The 21,423-nt window shown below is 45.3% G+C and overlaps 1 protein-coding gene across 5 annotated transcripts in view; it reads left to right on the top strand.

Moving 5' to 3' along the window:
• LYN (LYN proto-oncogene, Src family tyrosine kinase) overlaps positions 1-21,423 on the top strand; it is a 122,956-nt gene that overhangs the window by 36,125 nt on the left and 65,408 nt on the right. For 3 of the 5 annotated variants that reach the window (XM_049633687.1, XM_049633689.1, XM_049633688.1), the window contains exon 2: positions 20,548-20,684. In XM_049633687.1, coding sequence (XP_049489644.1) covers positions 20,553-20,684 — 132 coding nt within the window. In that variant the 5' untranslated portion in view covers positions 20,548-20,552. The remainder of the gene's footprint in view (positions 1-20,547; positions 20,685-21,423) is intronic. The other 2 variants (XM_049633691.1, XM_049633692.1) reach the window with 1 other exon arrangement.

Raw genomic sequence — 21,423 nt, 5'->3', positions numbered from 1 at the left:
ATGAAGGTTCCCTAGCAATTTTTATGTAACAACTGTGTTCATGCCAGAGGTAACCCGAGCCTTTTTCTCACTTCAGTATGATAATGTCACTGTAATCTGGCTCCCCTTGTTTTCGGGGACAGGGAGGGAAAACGGGAAGTAACACATCACTCACTTGTTTTGGGTGAAGCACGTAACAGATGCTATTTCAGCTCATCCTTACAGCCACCTTTGAAGGAGGAATATTCCTTACGTTTCATAAACGAGTAAAATGAAGTATAATTAACAAGTAACTTGCTGATATTTATATGGCTATTAATAAATGGAGGAACCAAACTGGGCCCATGCTTCCTCATTCCAAAGCCCTTTGCTACTTCACTTCCGAAAAGTTATTTTTTTTAAGTTTCTCTGTTTTTGAGAGAGAGAGAATGAATGAATGAATGCGGGGGAGGGGCAGAGAGAGAAGGAGAGAGAGAATCCCAAGCAGGCTTTGTGCTGTTAGTGCAGAGCCCGATGCAGGGTTTGAACTCACAAACTAGGAGATCATGACCTGAGCCAAGATCAAGAGTCGACGCTTAACAGACTTGAGCCACCCAGGCACCCCCAGAAAAGTTATTTTTTTAATGTAGAGATTTTCAGCCCCAGTTCTTTGATTTTTAGTTAATGGGGGCATTTTGATTGTTTTCATGATCTAGATTCATGTTTTCATGGTCTGAAACTAAAAGAATTTGGGGGTCTAACATCTACTGATCATCTATTAAAAAAACAAATGGGGTGCCTGGGTGGCTCAGTTGGTTAAGCATCTGACATTGGCTCAGGTCATGATCTCACGGTTCGTGGGTTCGAGCCCAGCATCGGGCTCTGTGCTGACAGCTCAGAGCCTGGAGCCTGCTTCGGATTCTGTGTCTCCCTCTCTCTCTCTGTCCCTCTCCTCCTCACGCTTTGTAGCCTCTCTGTCTCTCTCTCTTAAAAATAAAACATAAAAAAATTTAAACACAAAAGTAATGAATTCTACTTGTAGAATTACATCTGACTGCAAAACACAGTCCTTGGAATTTCCAAATTCAACTTTAACTCAGTAAATGGTGCTTTATTGCTGACTTGGCAGCTGGGGAGGGTTCTGTGTGTGTTTGGGTGGCGGATGCAAGGTGGTCTACGAAAAGGTAGAAGAGACCGTGTCTGCCTTCAGGGAGTTTATAGTCTAGTCGAGGAGGCTATGTACACGTTCACAGGTAGGCAATTTGAGAGTTTTGTTACCGGCATGAGATGGAGACGTCTCGGGGCTTGTGCCTACATTCCAAATTGATTACAGAGGGAAGAAATCGGAGGTGGAGAAGGATGTGACCCGAGGGGAGCAGGCAAGATTGGGTGTGAGTTAGGTTTGTTCTCGGCTCTGGCCCTACAGCTGTGTACAGAACTAACAAAAATCCCTGCTCTCCCGGGAGGAGAGCCCGACTGATGGTAAAATGGGTCCTGTAATCTGAATGCTTCCGATATTCCTATGGAGAAGTGTAAACAGGGGAGTGAGCAGGGCAGGGATGAATGGCCACAGATCGTCACTGTGAAACTGGGCTCTGCGAATAGGTATTAACTCACTGGAGCAGCGAAGTAACAGAAGGTGGCCTGAAGAACTTGGAATCTCGACGGACACAGTGATCAGATGATTCGCAGAGATGAGCAAAGAGCAGGGGAAAGGCTGCTGCCGAAGGACTAGCGAGGAGGCACCTGCCACAATCCAGACTAGTTACCCCTAAAATGCTGCGATATTAGTGATTAACATCATGTAGGGTTTCGTAACACAGGAGACTGATGTGGGAAAAACCACCACGATCCACTATTTGTCCAGTCCATGCCTTTTTCTAAGCTTCGAAGCCAGCCACATCTTGCGGAAGGGACGGGGCTCGACGGAGCGTTGTTTCTACTGAGTCAAGCGTGACACGCAGGTCGCAAAGATGACGGGGCTTCTGAGCCCGGGTGAGTAGGACGGTGAGAAAAAGGCATTTCCATGAAGAAAAATGGAAATTCAACAGAATATGCCTGTCATGCTGTCTCCATGATTTGAGATTTTTCTAAAACGAATCGGGACGTCCTCTAGCGTATTCCTACTGAGAATGGGTGGGTTCTCCTCACAGCAGGGTAGGCAATGTGAAGTTGAAGGTGGGGGGTTCTCGGTGCCAGGAGACCTTGCGCCCCCCACCCTGTCCCCGCCCCAGGTGCACCTGGCTGGTGGCCCCACCCTCGGCTGTCTCTCTGCCTCACTGCTCAGGCTCGCAGCACCCACCTGGTCTGTCCTAACCTGCTCACACGTTAAAGATTACTGACCCTGAGTGTGTCAGTAATTTTTACATGGTCAATCCTAGAGCAGAAGACACACAAAAGAGTTCCATCTGTGTTTAGGTTGCTAGGTCCAAACAACTTAACACGTATTTATTATAACACCTTAGCACCATTTGAAAAAATAGCACCCAAACGTTGAAAGTAAAGCATACTATTTTTACATTATTCTCCTTTAAAGTGTTTTCTTAACGTGTATTTATTTTGGGGAGACAGAGTGTGTGTGTGCACGCGAGCCGGGCAGGGGCAGAGAGAGGGAAACAGAGGTTCCAAAGCAGGCTCCGTGCTGACAGCAGAGAACTCGCAAACTGCGAGTTCATGACCTGAGCTGAAGTCGGATGCTTCACCGACTGAGCCACCCAGGCGCCCTGATGTTATTAAATGAACACGAATGTACCCTAGTGGGATGTGTGTACCTGTGTCATGCAGCCTCTCGACTTTTGGAGTTGGATTGGACACCAGCAGCCTCACTTTCTGTTCCATGTTTATCTTCGTGTTTCTGTTCCCTGCGATCCTTCCTTTTTATCACAGCAACCACAGAAAACCCTGTTTCACACAGATTCGAAATTGCTGGAAGGAATACAGTGCAACCTCATGTTGAACCTGAGCTGCCTTGAGCTACTCGTTCTCACAGCATCCAATAGATGTCATGGTGTTTCCCTCGAAAATTTGAAATATCCCCGGGCACGCCTCGAGTTTGCAGTGGCACCCTGGGTGCCTTGGCACACAGTTTGGGAACCGTGACCGCAGGTCTGCTCTCTGCCTCCCGTCCCTTTTTCTCTTCCTGCATCTCGTGACCCTTTTTGGCCATACCCATTTTAAGAAAGTAACTTGGGACCCAGCCGTGGCCTCATTTCCTCTTTTTCACTTTTAGACTCCTGGAGTGAGTTTAAAGTTTACTCTCTCCCGTCTGCTTCTAGTATCTTCCACCACACTTGATAAGTTGCTGTTTTGTCTTCAAGCTTAGTCCAAAGAATGGTTTCCAGTTCTTCTTCTTCCTCCCGAAGAACCTTTAGTCCTGTGACCTTTGGTCGTCTGGGGTAGACTCATTGCCTGGCTTTTGACCATCATACTTTATTGACCACAAGCTCACATGGGTGCCAGCCCATGGGGAAGACGGGCTTTCCGTGCCTGCAGCTCTCTTGAATACATTTAAAGTCCCCCACAACCACACCGGGATGAGTGCCTGTATCACCCCGTTCCCTATCTGAGGACACCGAGGCTGGCTGACCTCAAGGCATTGTAGCAGGACTGAACATCATATGGGTGCCCCTTGTCTCCCAGATAATGGGAAATCCAAAAGGCCGCTGTGGGTAGAGGGGACCAGCATAAATACATAGCTCACCATGTTTGATGTCTAATTTTACAGGCGTATTTTTATCAGAGTCAAACACGGTTGCTTTCTGTACACATGTCGGCAAGGGAGAAAGACCAGGAAAAGCTCTGACCCGCCATAGAAGCATGAGGTGTTTTCGTTTCAATTTTGATTTCATTTGATTTTAATATTTCTTTCCAAACTTTTTCTACATATGTAATCATAATGTATGTGAAACTTACCTTGCTTTTTTTTTTTTTAATGTTACATTATAAAGTTGTTTTGTTTTGTTTTTTTAGTTTATTTACTTATTTTGAGAGAGCGGGAGAAGGAGAGAATCTCAAGCAGGCTCCGCACTGTCAGCACAGAGCTTGACGCAAGACTCCATCCCATGAACCGTGAGATCATGACCTGAGCCAAAATCAAGAGTCAGATGCTTAACTAACTGAGCCACCCAGGCACCCCATAAAGAGTTTTGTGGTTTTTTTTTTTAATTTAGGTACACAATTCTTTTAGCCATCCTTAAAAAAAATTCTTCATCGCCATCAAGGGGGAGACTTGTACACAATTTAAAAACCAAAACAGCTAAAAGCTTTAACATAAAAGAGCAAACTCCTACCCCCCCTTCCTAACATCTCCCGTCCGGTTTCACTCGCCAGATCCAACCATGTTCTCTATAACCGTCCCTTAAATGGACCACATCTCTTATGTACCTGCCACTCCTCCTATTTTTACTTATTTGACTTAACTATTGGTTGACAGTGGTTCTGTGGGATTACTATTGCTGATAAAATCCTGTTCACCCTGCAGATACATGTGTATAAACTCAGGGCTATGTTATCAGATGTGTTTTGTCTTGCCATGTTTACAAGCCTAATACAGTTTTACTTCTCATTTATCATAAAGGGCTATAAGCATATTGCTAGGATTCACGGCTTTATTATTAAACATTAATGGATCTCCTGCCTCTTACCAGTTATTTTCCCACGCTAACACTGTAGAAGCTTAGGAATTCAGCTGAGAAGGTTTAATGAAATTCTACTGTATTTTACGCCATAATAAGGTAGAGCAGGTAAGAGCCTGCCCTTGATAATTGGAAAATTTGGGGAGCATACGGAGTAGCGGATGTGTGCAGATTTTCCCAGCAGAACTATTTTAAGGCAATCATCTTTTCAAAATCGAAGATCTGTTTTCTGACACATGGACTCAAAAGTATATGGATTGGTATCTTCTGTCATAATATAGTTTAAAAAATTAATACATTCCTTTTAGGGCAGTTTTAGGTTTACAGAGTGGTTTATTGAGTGGAAAGTTCAGAGAGTTTCCCATATGGCACCCCCCCCCCCGTTTTCCCAAATTATTAACATCTTGGAGTACCTTGTACATTTGTTACAACTGATGAGCCAAGATTGGTACACTATTATCAATGAAAGTCTGGTTTTTATTAGGGTTCACTCTTTGTTTTGTACATCCTATGGGTTTTGACCAATGTATAATGTCATGTATCCGCCATCGCATCTTCGAATAGAATAGTTCACTGCCCTAAAAATCCCCAGCGTTCCGCCTCTTCCTTCCTCCCCCTGAACTCCCCCTGGTGAGCACGGACCTTCTTACTGTTTCCAGGGAACAGTGCTGTTTTGCCTTTTCCAGAAGGTCATATAGCTGCAATCATGTGGTATGCAGCCTTTTCATATTGGTTTCTTTCATTTAGCAATGTGCATCGAAGTTTTCTCCGTGTCTTTCTATGGTTCGATGGCCCATCTCTTTTTATTTATGAAGAATATTTTTTGTCTGGATGTACCTTCCTTTGTTGATGCATTCACCTGCTGCGGTGCATCTTGGCTGCTTCCAAGCTCGGGCAGTTACGAATAAAGCTGCTGTAAACATCCGCGTGCAGGGTTTGTGCGAACTTAAGTTTTCAATTCATTCGGGTAAATGCTAGGAAGTCCGGTTACTGAATCATTTGTCAAGAGAAAATTTAGTTTGGCAAGACACTGCCACAAACTGTATTCCGAAGTGGCTGCACCGTTTTTACATTCCCCCAGCCACGAACGAGCGTTCCCGTTCCCTCGTATCTTCACCAGCATTTGGTGTTGTCGGTGTTTTGGATTTTGGCCATTCTTCTGGGCGTGTGGTGATATATATCACTGTTGCACTAATCTGCAATTCCTTCGTGATGTATGGTGTTTCGCATCTTCCCATATGCTTCTTTACCATGTGTATCTTCTTCAGTGGTGCCTGTTCAGATCTTTTGTACATTTTTAAAGCATTTTACATTTAGTTCTGCTTATCCATTTTGAGCTAATTTTTGTAAATGGTATAAGGTCTGGGTCTAGATTAATGTGTTTTCTCGTGTGGATATCCAACTGTTCAGCACCATTTGTTGGAAAGACTGTCATTTCTCCATTGAATTAATTTCACAGACTCCTCTGTCAAAGATCAGTTCACCATATTTCAGTAGGTCTGTTTCTAGGCTCTCTATTCTGTTCACAGTGAAGTTTTAAATGAGTTTTTGTGTTAACTTCAGTGAAAATAAAATACATTTTCATAAGAGGGGAGTAGGTAGAACAGATGATTCTTACTGTTTCTTCTAGTTTTATCTCGTGAGACTAGTTTTATTGATTTGTTTATTTTTAATGTTTATTTTTGAGAGAGAGGAACGGGTGGGAAGGAGCAGAGACAGAGAGAGAGAGAGGTTCTCAAGCAGGCTTCACTCTGACAGCACAGGGCCCAATGTGGGGCTCGAACTCACAAAGCATGAGCCGAAGTCGGATGCTTAACTGACTGAACCACCCAGGCGCCCCATGACTAGTCTATATAGAAGTGTAGAGTCAGGGTGATGATTTTCTCACAAAAAGTTTCTGGAACCATTCCAACAAACACCGGATCTCTGTGTGTGTCTTTGTGGGTCTGTGTCTGTCCCTGTGTGTATAGGCAGACGTCCAGACATCTACCGGACAGAATTTCTGGCTATGTCCCTTAAACTTTATAGTGGGACATTAAACCTGACTTTCACCGTTGACTAACAAAGCATATTGTTTTACCCCAACGTGTAGCAGAAAATCTCAGTACGCAAGGTCATTGCCAGTAATTAAAACATCTGATTTCCTGCCACATAGCCTTCATCAAGGGACATTCGGCAGTATCTGGGGGCATTTTTGGTTATCACGACTCACGAGGAGGTGGGGGGAGAAGGGTGTCACTCTCTTCTTGGGTAGAGGCCAAGGGTGCCGCTAACTACCCAACACTGTGCAGGACAGCCCCCCCACAACAAAAAATTCTTTTGGTTCCAAATGTCAGGAGTGCTGAGGTTGAGAAATTCTGTTGTAGAGCAGCCGATTTATTTATATCTGAGGCCTCTTTTCCTCCTCTTGGCTTCAGCCTCAAGAAAACCTACATTTTTTTGTAGATTTGCAGCCTACGTCTAACAATTGCACAGAAACTCACGGCAAGCTGTAACATTCAGCTTCCTTCAGCTGCCTTGGGCTCAGTTTCACCTTTTTTTTTTTTTCTTATTTCCTAGTAGTTTGTATTATGTTGCCTGCACGCATGTAAAGCTGCTTTAGTTCTTAAGATGGAATATAAATACATGATTTTATGCATTTCCAAATCTATGTGGCAGAATTCTTGATCACAGAAATCTGAGGCTAGACGCAAAGTTGAAGTTGATTACACTTCTTGGTTGGCCGTACGTACAGAATTCATACTCTGCCTTTCATTTCCTCTTCTGGTCATTTAAATGACACGTTTGATACATAAGCTTCTCTGATACATAAGTTTCCATGAACTCATCTTGTTTTCATTGTGTTCCCTTTTATTGTTAAGAGAAACAAAACCAAAAAAACCCCATTGTTTCAACAATCCCCTCTTGTCTTCCTCTGTGTGAAATTGCTCAACTAAGACTTATGCAAATCGGGATCGGCTGTGTAAGCAAGGCTTCTTAATGCACACGGATCCAGGGGGATGCCACCCATCGCTTGTGTATTTGTCATCCGCTGCACACTTATCATAAGAGGGTCAGGCCCTCGGCCTTGCCTCTTACCACTCAGATCCTTGCTTGCCTCACTCCAGCCATACCAGCTCCTCTCCTACCCCTCACCTCATTCCAGTCACAGGACCTTTGCACAGCCTCTTTCTTCCACCGCCAACTCCCTTACCTGAGACCTTCCAACTTTGCTAGGAGTCCAAGAGAAGGGGCCATGGGGGTATCAATTGCCTCTTGTGTTCACATAGGGGTCTGAGTCCTTGTCACCTCTTGAGACACCTGGCAGGTAGGTGTCTGTTTCTCTAAGCCCAAGACAGCTGAAGGAAGCTGAATTTTGTATCATGTCATAGATGCCTGCTTAGGTGCATCTCCTAGATGTTGAACGGTTTTCCTTAGGTGTAGTCAGCATATCCATGATCGACAATTTATTTCCGTTTAAATTCTTAGCAAAGACACAGCTTTAGCTGCAACCTCTCCAAGTTCTTAACTTCAACAGATTATCAGCATTTCAAAGATCGTAAGCCATGGGTCCAGCTTCTCTTGTTTGTTATATTTCTTTGCTGTACGTTTCATCCCTGTGACTTACTTACTTGATACTTGGAATTTTGTATCTCTTCGTCTTCACCTGTTTTGCCTATACCCCCACCCCCCTCCTCTGATAACGACACTTTTCCGTATTTATGAATCTGTATCTGTTCATTCATTTGCTTTGGTTTTTAGATTCCAGGTATAAGTGAAATTGTGAGATATTTGTCTTTCTCTGACTTATTTCACTTAACATAATACCTGTTAGGTCCATCTATGCCATTGTGAATGGCAAGATCTTACTCTTTTTTTATGGGTAAGTAATAGTCCTGTGTGTGTGTGTGTGTGTGTGTGTGTGTGTGTGTGTGTACCACTTCTTTATCCATTCATCCACTGATGGACACGTAGGTTGCTTCCATATCTTAGCTATTATACATAATGATGCAATAAACATAGGGGTGCGTATAAAGTTTTGAGTTAGTGTTTTCATTTTCTGCAGGTAAATATCCAGAAGTGGAATTGCTGGATTATAGGTTATCGCCGTTTTTGATTTGTTGGAGGAAACCCCATACTGTTCTTCATAGTGGCTGTCACAAACTTACATTCCCACCCACAGTGCACAGGGTTCCTATTTTTCCACATCCTTGCCAGCACTTGCTTTTCTTGTCTTTTTTTATTTTAGCCATTCTGACTGGTGTAAGGTTGTGTCTCATTGGGGTTTTGATTTGCATTTCCCTGATGATGAGTGATGTGGAGCATCTTTTCATGTGTCTGTTGGCCATCTGGATGTCTTTGGGAAAATGTCTATTCAGAGCCCCAGCCCATTTTTTAATCAGACTGTTTGAGTTGTAGGAGTTCTTTATATTAATATATTTATGTTCATATTCTTCATATTGGATATTAACCCCTCATTGGATATATCATTTGCAAATACCTTTCCCATTCAATAAGTTGCCTTTTCATTTTATTTAAAAAAAACTGTTTTTAATATTAATTTTGAGAGAGAGAGAGTGAGTGCACAAACAGGGGAGGGGCAGAGAGAGAGGGAGACACAGAATCTAAAACAGGCTCCAGGTTCTGAGCTGTCAGCACGGAGCCCAACGTGTGGGGCTCGAACTCACGAACTCTGAGATCAGGACCTGAGCTGAAGTCGGGTGCTCTACCGACTGAGTGACCCAGGTGCCCTGCCTTTTCATTTTATTGATGATCTCTTTCACTGTGCAAAAACTTTTTAGTTTTTTGTAGTTTCAATTGTTTATTTTTGCTTTTGTTTCCCTTGCCTGGAAAGACAGAAAACTATTGCTAAGGCTGATGTCCAAGAGTTGATTGCCTTTGTTTTCTTTTGGAAGTTTGTAGGTTTCAAGTCTTACATTTAGGTCTTTAATCCATTTTGAGTTTATTTTTGTGCATGCTGTAATAAAGCCCACTTTATTACATATTACATGGTACATATATATTTGAATATATATAGAATATATATATCTGGTGAAGCGCCCAACTCTTGATTTTGGCTCAGGTCATGATCCCAGAGTTGTGGGATCGAGTCTAGCATCGGGCTCTGCACTGAGCATGGAACCTGCTTGGGATTTTCTCTCTTCCTCTGCCCCTCCCCCCCTCTTTAAAAAAAATTAAACTACTTATTACCTACTTATTACCAACTAATATTAATATAGTCCTAAGAAGATCCTGTTTTTAAAAATAGAACTGTTTAAAAACAATCCTGTTTTTAAAAATAGAACTTCCCTTAAAAGGCATCCTAGGAACTTTCAAAAGCTTTTAAAACAATTACATTCAATAACAATTGTTATACCCTTAAGCTATTAAAACCACTTCAACTAATAATACACAGTTGTAAACTTAAGCTGTTAAAACCATCCCTCTAGTATAAAATTACATAAACCTAGTTGAAATATACAAATGTTGGTAAATTGATCATTTTGTAATTTTTCAGAGAACTGGCTATAGGTGTAATGAACTTTGAGAGTGACCTATAGTTTTGTATTTCGAGTATATTTCTGATCGTGTGGTATTTACACACAGTCCCCTTTCTTTATAAAGAAAATATCCTTTTCTACAGAGCTTTGTGTAAGTGACCAGTTATTTTCTTAGAAACAATGTATTGCTGAATGGAATGTTAAGAAGCGCACACATTTGTGTGTGTGTGTTTATTTATATTAGAGAGTGCACGAGCAGGGGAGGGGCCGAGAAAGGGAGACAGAATGTGAAGCAGGCTCCAGGCTCTGAGCTGTCGGCACAGAGCCCGACGCGGGGCTTGAACTCAGGAACCGCGAGATCATGACCCGAGCTGAAGTAGGACACTTAACTGACTGAGCCACCCAGGCGCCCCAAGAAGCGCACACATTTTGAAAGACTTTAATATGTATCGTCACGTTAAAAATAGTATCATTGACTCTCATGCCAAGCCACATGGTTTCATTTTATGGTGGAGAAATTAGAGCCCAGAGAAGAAAAGTGGTTTTGTCCGTGATTACAGGACTGTCAAGGCTGGACCCGGCAACTCTGCTTCCCAGTTCCTAGTTTCCTGTACCTGTCATTATCTTCTGCGGTCTTCCCGCCAGAGTCAAATTACCCTTGAACTTCTCCAGATTCCAAATGTTCAGGTATTTGAACCCTCACCTAATTCTTTAATGATCTTTTCTGGACTCACTCTGATAAATGCGGCGACTGAAACTGTTTTGGTTTATTAAGGTTCTGATAAACGCAGTCACCTTGCTCTTTTTATGCATCGTTATTTCAGAATATTTCAGGATGGGCTTCCTGTTGTTTATGCTACACATTTACGTTGTAGCTAACTGCATGATATCTGGATCTCCCTGCTGTTCTGCGTCCTACAGCGTATAATAAAAACAAGCTTTCAAACCAGATGGAGACATTGGCAAACAGAAGGTAAATTAAAATGTCTCAGATTTCGATCACAAAAACATAAAATGGCACGAAGGGGAAGCCAGCCATACTGCCCTATATCCATCTCTTGGGGGGTCGAGGAAGCATATTTTGAAATTAATTCGTTATCAACACAATTCACATGCCATAAATTCACCCTTTTAAGACACACCGTTCGGTGGTTTCTGGTAGCTTCGCAAGGTTCTAAAACCATCATCACGAATGCATTCCAGAATGCCCTGCCTCCTGTGGGCAGCAAGCTTGCGGAATGTCCACACTGCACCTCGGCCGTGCAAAAACAGAGGAAAGAAGGCTTCACGGTCTTCAACCCTCGCTCCTCATCCCTCTGAATAACAGCAGGTCAGCAAACAGCCTTAAGTTTGCCAACAGGGTTTGAAGCTTTTCCCAGCTTAGTCTTCTTTCCATCATGTCGCCACCTCTTTAAGATGGGAGTTTCGCTCTTCGGGTTTCTCCTCCTCCCTTCTTAGGTGGTACCTACGTAGGTACAGGGTTTCTGTTGTGCTACTTGGGGAGGGGAAAAAAGCCACGGATTCTCTCCACGTCCTTTGTGTGTCTGCTGCCATATGATGGGCACTGCTGACTGTGCGGAGCGTTAACCCGAACAGCCCCTCCAGAGCGAACGGATCACAGCAGGATCTCCCAGAGCCCCTGTCCCTTCAAAAGGCTTCTGAGTGAGGGGAGCCTCCAGATAGCCTTCCATTGTGCCTCATCCTGTAAGCAAAAACAGAGACAGACCCTCTGCCAGATGTACAGTCTCCCCCAGGTTGGATCTACACCCCAGGGGGTGTAGAACTACAACTACTAAATGTACTTAAAGCAACTTCCCGCCCCACCCCCCTTTCCCAATTGGCCCTTAATAATAAAAGTGGGTGGGCGTGGCCCCCTTTTATTTAGAATGGGGGTTCTACCCCATTCTTACTCTTTCTAATGCTCCTTCAGGCTCTCTGTCACATTTTATAACTCAAGAAGTACTTCTTGTAAAGCACCCCGCTCCCTTCTACGCGGATCCCACCTTTAGTCACAGACCAGAGGTGACACCCACACCATAGAGCAGTCCCGTGACCCGCGTTGTCAAGGATTTGCTTAGATTTACGGAACCCAGAGGAAACCTAGGAGCCAGGACTACCCAATACCAAAACGACATTGACTTAATTGCCCCTCAACCTTCAGGACCTCGTATTCGAGGCTGGTCGAAACCAGGGTCTGGACCCGGGTGGCCCTGGTTATCAGCTTACTAACTGTGTCAGTATGGTTTTCTGGGCGATTTCATCGAGGGGAAAGTACCGAGAACATTTGAAAATGATTACCATGGCCTACAGAGGAGAGAAATCTTAGTTGTCTAAGAGAGTCCGGCTACATCTTTTTCAATTCTATCTTTCTCGAAAAGAATTTAGGAACGTTGGCAAAAGAAAACTACTTAAGTAGGAACTCATGGAGTTGATTATGGAGTTTAGTTCTGGAGCTTTCTCCTCCTCTGTTGTCCTGAGGCTACCACTGAGACACTTTCTCTCTGATAGGTTGTTGGAGCCCCTCCATCGACCTTGCCTCTCTAAAAACATCTCCGGAGTCTCATTCTTGAAAGCACACTAAGAAGGAAAACAATCAAAGGGTGCCAAGAAGGCTTCTATTTGGGCAGACAAAGCAAGGCTTGAGTTAAATAGCTGGTTCTGGAATGTAAGCACGAGGCATGGAAGACGTTATTTAGGGATAAATTCCTGGGAATGACCCTTGAACCAAACCCAGCCTACTTTGGAAGTTCAAGATCACTGTTTGGGGTTTTTTTTGTTTTTTTTTTTTAACGTTTGTCTATTTTTGAGAGCTAGAGAGCACGAGCAGGAGAGAGAGAGAGAGAGAGAGAGAGAGAGAGAATGAGAATCCCAAAGCAGGCTCTGTGCTGTCACCGCAGAGCCCAATGGGGGGCTCCCACTCGTGAACCGTGAGGTCATGACCTGAGCCGTGCTTAACGGACTGAGCCACCCAGGCTCTCCCCCCTTCTTTTTTATTAAATCTTGAAGGTCACTTTGGGGGGGGGGGATTATTCTCCCTATGTCGTTGGGGCTTCCTTTTTCTTTCTCTTGTGTTTCTAAGCTCACTAATTCAGAGATGAAACTCACAGTATGGGGAGGCAGCAAAGCCTTGGGTGGGTCAAGAAGTGTGGCTTTGAAGCCGATGGACCAAGTTCCGTTTGTACCTAAGACCTTTGATAACCTCGCACAGGTTCACCTCTGGGCTTTGCTTTCCTCATCGGGGCAATGCTGGGCACAAAGTAGGTAATTGCATATTCTTCGCTGCTCCTCCCTTCCCACATACACATGTCTGGTAACTCCAGAATGACGCTGGATATTGCAAGGTTAGACAGGAGGTCGGTAACAGGAAGAAGGTTCTGGAGCTGCTGCTGAGCCTTTGGGTGAGTAATTGGCTTGTTGCTGGGAAAACTCCATGCAAATTAAAGCAGTCGGTTGGGAGAAGTAGTGGTGAGTTTAAAAAAAAAAAAAAAAAAAAAAAGACAATTTGGTTTCTTTTTGGCTGATGGAGTAAAGACAGAAAATTTACAAATCATAATAAAAACAAAATGGGATACCAACACAGTTTCTTTGTAGCATTTTATAAAGGCTGGAAAGCAGGTTCTGGGGGGTTAAATTCTAGTAACCTTGTTTTTAAATTTTAAGATCCAGGATTTTAACTTGCTGTTAAAATACGGATTCAGATTACATAGGGGGAAATAGCTTCCAGTTTCCTACTTTATATTTCTTTAGGCTCTGATAATATGAGAAATGAGTGATTTCAAAACTTTTATGTAGCAGTCAGGGAAGTGATTTGTACGGACTTGAAAAATATAGGTTGAAATATAATATATGGGGTGTAATACCTTCACTTTTTTATATATTTTTAAAATGTTATTTATTTTTGAGAGGGAGAGCATGAGTGAGCGAGGGGCAGAGAGAGAGAGAGGAAGAGAGAGTCCAGAGTCCGGAGCAGGGCTCGAACTCCCGAACCGCAGGATCATGACCTGAGCTGAAGTCGGATGCTTCGCCGACTGAGCCACCCAGGCGCCACCGTAGTACCTTTTAAACCTGGGAAATCTGTGACAGAGGCCAAGATATTACCCAAAATGCATGTTAAGTGCAAACTCGGGAACCTCTTCCACTCCCCAGCTTCTCTCCCCGTCTTTAATCACAGGGTAATGCATATGCACTCACATTCTGGTCATCATGCCATACCCAAGCATACGGCAGAGTTGACCCGGCATGGAAGGCACCCACCCCAAAGAGGGGAGGGACGGAGTAAGGAAGAAAATGGCCATTTGGATGGGCCAGGTGGCCTGGGTGCCACCCCGAGGGTGAGGTAGCGATGGGCTCCTACCGTTCCCTCTTCAGGGTGGGGTAGAGGCTGTGCTTTTGTTTCTCATCGGCGACAGTGTTTCCCTTGCTGCGCTGGAGGGAAACTAGCGTTTAGACCGCATTTATCTATGTGCTTAACAAACACGTCTAGAGCTCTTCCAATGTGCCGTTTTCAGCATACTTGTAAGCACTTTACAAACATTGACTAACTTCATTCATTTGAGCATCATAACAACGCAATGAGCTAGGTAAGATTATCTCCAGTTTTCAGAAGGATCCTGAGGCACAGAGAGGTTTGGCAACTCGCCCAAGATCACACAGCTAATAATTGATGGACCCAGGATTTGAGTTCAGCAATCCAACGCTGCTACAGTCCTCACTCCCAAATATCTTATAAGTTGTGGTGTCCTCTTTCGGAATGTTGAAGAGAAAATTTCTGTATAGGATCTTGCCCCTTACAATGGACTTCAGAACCTAACCAACATGGTGATGGGTCTGTCTTCTTTTTCTGTGGATAGATGGATATGCTTTCATATGGATATGTGTGTGTCCCTATGTCTCTGTGTGTTTTTTCAATCAGTAATGACCAATGGTCAAGAATGCCTGAATTCTACAAATCTCTCTTTTTAATTCATTCTACTCTCAGAATATGTCAGTTTAACCCAACTTAATGAACTCTCCCCTACTGACATGTAGATTGTCTCTCTATATGATATACATGACGTTCACGTGAACAACCTTGTGTATCTCAAGAACAGTTCCTCTAAAGTTCTTACCATGAAAGTAACCCCTGACAACCCCGTGAAGTGATTGAGGTGTTAACTAACCTTATTGTGGGAATCATTTCACAATACACGGTGTCCAAAATCATTAACATTGTATGCCTTAAATTACACCATGTCCTATGTCAGTTATATTTCAGTAAAGCTGGAGGGGGAGAAAAAGAAATCCGTCCCCGGAAGTAGAATTCCAAGCGGACGGTTGCTTTTTTAGCAAGGGCATGGATAACGGTAAGGCATTATTTGATCTGACCAGAGGCAGCAGGGTAGTAAATGAAGACTCATACTTAGTCTTTTCTTAAATCTTTTCTTAAAAACGATTTTAGTATTCTAAGGCCCTTAACTGAGGATAAGGCACCCCAAAGGATGTTTGTATCCTAAGGCCCTTAAATGAGGATAAGCCACCCGAAAGGATATTTGTTCCAGTGAAAGAAATTTCTGGAAAGAAAAGTTAACCACCTCCCGTTTCCTGGGCGTGTTGGCAGATGACCCTTTGTGAGCAAATAGTTGCCCAGATGTTTGTGTCTATTTTAGACCATGTAGTCCAGCTTATGTGATAAAGATCCCATGGCTGTCTTTGCATGTCAAATCTTGGTTATCGTCATGATTTTTTTTTGATGTTTATTTTTGAAAGAGGGAGTGGGGGAGGGGCGGGGGGGGGGGGGGGAGACAGGTAGACAGAGGATCCGAAGCAGGCTCTGAGCCGTGAGCACAGAGCCCGACGCGGGGCTCGAACTCACCAACTGTGAGTTCATGACCTGAGCTGAAGTTGGACGCCCGACCAATGAGCCACCCGGGTGCCCCTCAGTCTTTATCATCGACCAAAAATCCCCACGTATGAAATGCGTCTTCACTTCTAAAAAATTGAAGGCCTCGCGAACTACCTCATCTGTAGCACCTTACATGAAGTTAATCATAAGAAACCTTAGCATCTGTGGGGGGGGCCTTGCCCTCCTGTGACGGGCCCGCCCTACTTCCTCTTGCCTTCGTGAAATGCCGTCACTCGCCCTGCACCCCTGTTCTTCCTGCCAGGAAACCTGCGATAGCAAATCTGGTGCCCGCCATGTCACCACATCCCCATTTTCCTCTTTTCCTCGGCTCGGCTCTTCTGCTTTTGTTTTATTAAACCCCTCGTTGTCTGTTTTGGGAAAAGCATTTCAAGTCCTTCTGCAAGAGAAGCAGGCCGTAAAAATGGTCTCTCTTCCTTCGGCATCATTACCGAAGTAGGTAGGACACAAGTTTCAAAACCACCATCGTCTGGACTTTCAGCTAAGCCTGTGTGCGAGGCCCAGCGCTAGGGTTCGGCAGTGCCGTGGCTTTGGACTGGTCATAACCGCCTCTCTGGGCCTCAGTGTGCTCTTCTGTAAAGTGGGGTCAGTAATACCTGCGTCATAGGGTTTCTTCAGGGAGTCCATGGGATGCTCAAAAAATTATAAATATTTAAAAAAAAATTCTAGAGTGTGGGGGCGCCTGGGCGGCTCAGTCGGTTGAGCACCTGACATTTGCTTTTAGCTCAGGTCATGATCCCAGGGTGGTGGGACCCAGCCCTGCGTCGGGCTCCACACTGAGCGCAGAGACTGCTTGTGATTCTCAATCTCATTCTCTCTCTCTCTCTCCCCCCCCCCCCCCCCCCGTTCTGCCTCTCTCAGATAAAAATAAATGAAATAAATGCTGAAGTGTGCATCATGGTAGAGTGTAGCTCCTATCGCTTGCAAACGTGTAACCACCTTCGTTTTTGTTGGGGGTACGTTGGATTTTCTACTCTTCGGGAACCTTCCCACAGCATGAGGAATTGGCAGGACCAGGTCTGAGTTCATCCCCGTGTCACCACAAGCAGCTCTCTGAGCTTTCTCGCTGGACGGTGATGAACTAGAACTCCCTGTCGGGTGGACCGTCGGCAGAGGCCAGCTCAGCCTGAGCCACCGAGGACAGTAACCCCACGGGGAGCAATGTCGTAATTGTTGTCATCAACAGCCCTTGTGTGTTATCAGTTATCCATGGTGACGGGGGGGGAGGAGAAATTATGAAATGAACATAAAGAGATGATCATCTGTGAACCGTTGCCACCGTTTACACATCCACCTGCTTTCTGTTTCCATCCTTCCCTCTTCCTTCGTGGGGCCACTGCCCGTGGACAGTCGTCATCGCCTCTTTGTCCAGACCCCGGAGAGGTCTGGCTCCCAGACGCCCCCACTCCACACCAGCTGTCTTCTCTCTCCTTGTTCCCGCTGAGTCTCTCTCTCTCTCTCTCTCTCTCTCTCTCTGCCGGGGTTTCTAACATTTTGTATGACTTCTTTTTCATAAAGTTGTTCATAACATCCTCTTATTTTCTCCCCCTCCTCTGACTTTTAATTTTGAATCTAACAAAGCCACAGGAAAAAAAAAATGAAAACGTCCTCACCTAGGTTCTCTGATTTTTGAACGTTTTGCCGTATTTGCCTCCCCGCCCCCCCTTGTCTTTGTACTGGGCAAAGCGTTGTAACTTGTGACACCACGAGCCACCCTCCCCTGCACACCTGTATACGTCTCCTAAGACTCAGCCTCATGCCGCACGATCAGAGAGCTATTATCTCATCAGCCACGAAACCTAGCAGTTCCCTAACATCACGTTCAGACACATTCAGATTTCCCCGGTTATCCCACCCTGTGTCCTCCTCTGTCTCCACCCCCATCCAGGATCCACGCAAGGTTCGCCCGTTATGTGTCTCTAGTCTTTTAATGTGTAACCGTCTCGTCCCCAGCCCCCTACCCTGTGCACTCTTCAGTGTGTCCAGACATGGAGTTGGACTGTGGACTTGTCTGATCATTTCGTTCCTCTAACGTCTGTATTTCTTGCAAACTACAAGTCCGTTCTAGAGATATCTGCCTCTGAAACCGACGGAGGTGGGTTTCCTCTCCTTTCTCTTGTTCACCTTTTGCAAGAGGGTCGGGATGATGAGCGTGTACACAGCCAGAGCCGCCCCACCCGGTCATTCTCAGGGGCGTGTTCCCTGAGCACCTGCCCTGCACAGGCACTGTGTAGCCGCTGGGAATACTGCCGGGAAGAAACAGGCTGGGAGCTTCCCCAGCAGCCTCGAGTCTGGCGGGTGCTGACCACAAGTTAATCAATATGTAATGGGATGTCGGTCACAATTAGAAAAGAGAAGAGTGTAAAGCCTGAGCAGTGGAATGGGTAGACGGGGGATCTTTTCAATAGGGTCCTTAGTGACAACCAGACTGGGCAGGTAGCATTGGGGTTAGCTCTGGAGACGGTGGGAGAGAGAGACACACACACAGAGGGAGAAACAGACACCAAGATACAGAGCACCTGCTGGAATGGGGCAGCCAGCCGGGTCTCAGGAGCACCTGCAGCCCGGAGGGTTGGGGAGGGGTGCGGTCTCTGCGAGGGGGAGCTGGGCGGGGGGGTTGGGGGGACCCTCCAGGGCCTCCCCTTGGTGTTGCCCGTGTGCTCGGCGGTGGGTGCTGAGAGGCCTTCTCCAGGACCACATTCCCTCGTTTTAACGGACGATCAGTGAAAACAGCATTTTGGAGGGGGTGGGGGTTGAGACTGGTGAAAAAAGAACTTGCCTGTTTACCCTAAAACCCATCTCGCTCATTTACAGATCCACTTCAAAACCCTTCTCCATTTCAGAAACTTGAGCATATAAAAAAAAAGGGGGGGTGCTGTTTTGAATCAAAGAAATACTTGCTTCCCCTTTATTTTGGGAACTGTGCTTGCTAGTTTCAGAAAGAGGTGTGACTGAGCCTTTGGAGGCTTCATATCTCACTAGTGCGATGATAAACAAGTTGAGGGGTGCGGGCCAACTGGGAGCCTGCGGGACAAGGTGCAGAGATCAGCGGTGGCCACGTGCCCTGTGGGTGATAATCCAGAGATCTTGGGACTTCTTGGAACAGTTCTTCTTCTGGGAGTTATTTCCCGATTCCCAGCACCTCTCCCCCAAGCTCTGAATCATCTCCCCCTCCTCTGCTGTTGTAGGCAGTGGTCCCCAAAATGGCAGTGCTTCCGAATTCCACAGATGCACCCCCCTCCCCCGCTGGGTACCCTCCTCCACTGGCCCCAGTGGAATTTCCTGGAACGTGTCCCGGGAATCTGGTCTCTTGAGTTTGATGATCCTGGTGTTCGTTTAGGTTTGGGACCCACTGCCCTATGGGGCCTTCTGACAGAGCTCATAACAGATGGTTTTTAATGTATAGATCGGACCATGAGGCTATGCTGTAGGCAGAATGCGTATCTGATTATAGTTTTCAGAATCCTCTCTTCAGTCCCCAGAGTGCTTTGTGTGGTGCTCTATACATCCCAGTATTAACCAGATAAACGAGTAGAAGAGTTCAGCATTCGGAAGCATGGTTATGTCCTCGTGCTCTGGTCAGGCACAACCCCTTCTGCCTGTGGTTCTTCCTCCAAAGTAGTCATGTGTGGCTGATACCATCATTCATGCCTCCAGCTCCGCCATCTCGCCTGGTTTCCACACTCACCTATCTTCCTGGGAAGCCTACTGGATCTGATCATTTGGATGTTCCTCCGGGCATCATCTCTCCTCTTGCATTTCCGGTCTTGGCGAAGGCCCCCCGCCATTTTCCCAGGCCCGAGGCCACATTCAGTTGCCGCCAGGTTCTCTGCCTTCTGGGTCTTCTTCATGCTTGCCTTTGAGGCCTCAAGCCCCTGACTTTGCCTTGCACGTTGTGTCCTTGTGAAATGACAGAGTAAGCCCAACAACTCCCCGACGTTGCACCCAAGGTGTGCCTCCCTTTCCATCCCAGCCCGATGGCCTTCCCTACCTGCTCCTTGGCGAAAAGCTTTCTCGTTGCAGAACTAGTTTTCTGAAGGGATCAGCCTGAACCTCTTCCCCGAAGGGGTGAGATGAACTAGTTCCCCAAAGGGGCCATGTTGTCTCAGGGTCAGTAGTTTGCATTGAAGTTCTTTCCTCCTGGAATCCCTTTACTGACTTTGCCGTGTGGCTCCCATTCTGACTCACGGAGCATTTCCTTCAGGACATTTCCTGCTGACTAACTCTGTCTCCACCTGCCTGAGTTAGGTGCCCTTCCCTAGGTCCTAGTTAGTTGCATCCTCTGTCATGGACTCGTCCCGTTGTACTGTAGCTTTGATTCACACATCCCCGCCACAAGAATACGAGCGTCTCTAGAGCGGGAATGATGTCTGGCTGACGTAAAATTTCTGCCCGAGCAGTAGCTGTTGAATGAATGAATGAACCAGCAAATGGGTATGTGAAGCACGTTTGAGTTCGTTATCTATAATAAAGCATAAAAATATACTCCTTCTAGCCTCTGTCAATGGAGATGTTTGGGAGCTTAACGCCAGTTCTAGAATGGTAAAACCCTGTCATTGCTTTTATATTCCAACAGGAAATATGGGATGTATAAAATCAAAAAGGAAAGACAATCTGAATGGCGATGGAGTAGATTTGAAGCCTCAACCAGTACGTAATACTGACCGAACTATTTATGTGAGAGATCCAACGTCCAATAAACAGCAAAGGCCAGTAAGTAGATAGTCTCAGGGGAGCGTTCCCACAGCAGGATCAAAGCATGGCTGCGTAATTTAAACACCGAATCTGTAACCTGTGCGTGCAGAAAATCAAATCCGTTACTTGGGCCCCCAACAACATTCGATATGCCTTGTAACTTAATCCTTTAAAGAGTTTGTAAACATTTTAGCGATAACCAGGCTCCTTCCTGTCCGAAAAAAAGGGGCCGTTGGTCACCTTCTCCTGTGAAAAGAAAATCACTTTTCACGAAACTGGTGCAAAGACCAGCTCTTTATACATAACGATGAATCTGCCTATCTATCTGGACCTGTATGACTTAGGGTAGATAGTGAGATTAGTGCAGGGGTCTGGAAGCAGAAGGAAATTCTGGATGCAAGCCAGAAGCTAAAAGAAGTGTGAATAGGCCCTTCGGTGTGTCCTGTTTTATCCCACATTTTGTCATTCTTCAGTTAATTCCAAACGGTACCGATTCTGAAGCCGTCAGGACTTTTTGTAGAGAATTAAGAGATTAAAAAAAACACACACAACTAATTCTGCCCCCTGACCTTGCACGGATATCTTTTATGAGTGACATGCTATTCGATGCCGTTGGGAAATGCTTGGCAAAGGAGGACCTAATACTCTATCTGACTTGATGGAAAGGAGGAACAGAGCTTTGGGTAGTTAGTGCTTAAAATGAACTTTATTTCAGGCCTACTGTCCTTTCCATCTACATATAGATATGTATAGGTAG

The sequence above is a fragment of the Panthera uncia genome, chromosome F2 (assembly GCF_023721935.1).
Source record: "Panthera uncia isolate 11264 chromosome F2, Puncia_PCG_1.0, whole genome shotgun sequence".
Classification (NCBI taxonomy): domain Eukaryota; kingdom Metazoa; phylum Chordata; class Mammalia; order Carnivora; family Felidae; genus Panthera; species Panthera uncia.
This window is presented reverse-complemented; position numbering and strand designations above follow the sequence as displayed.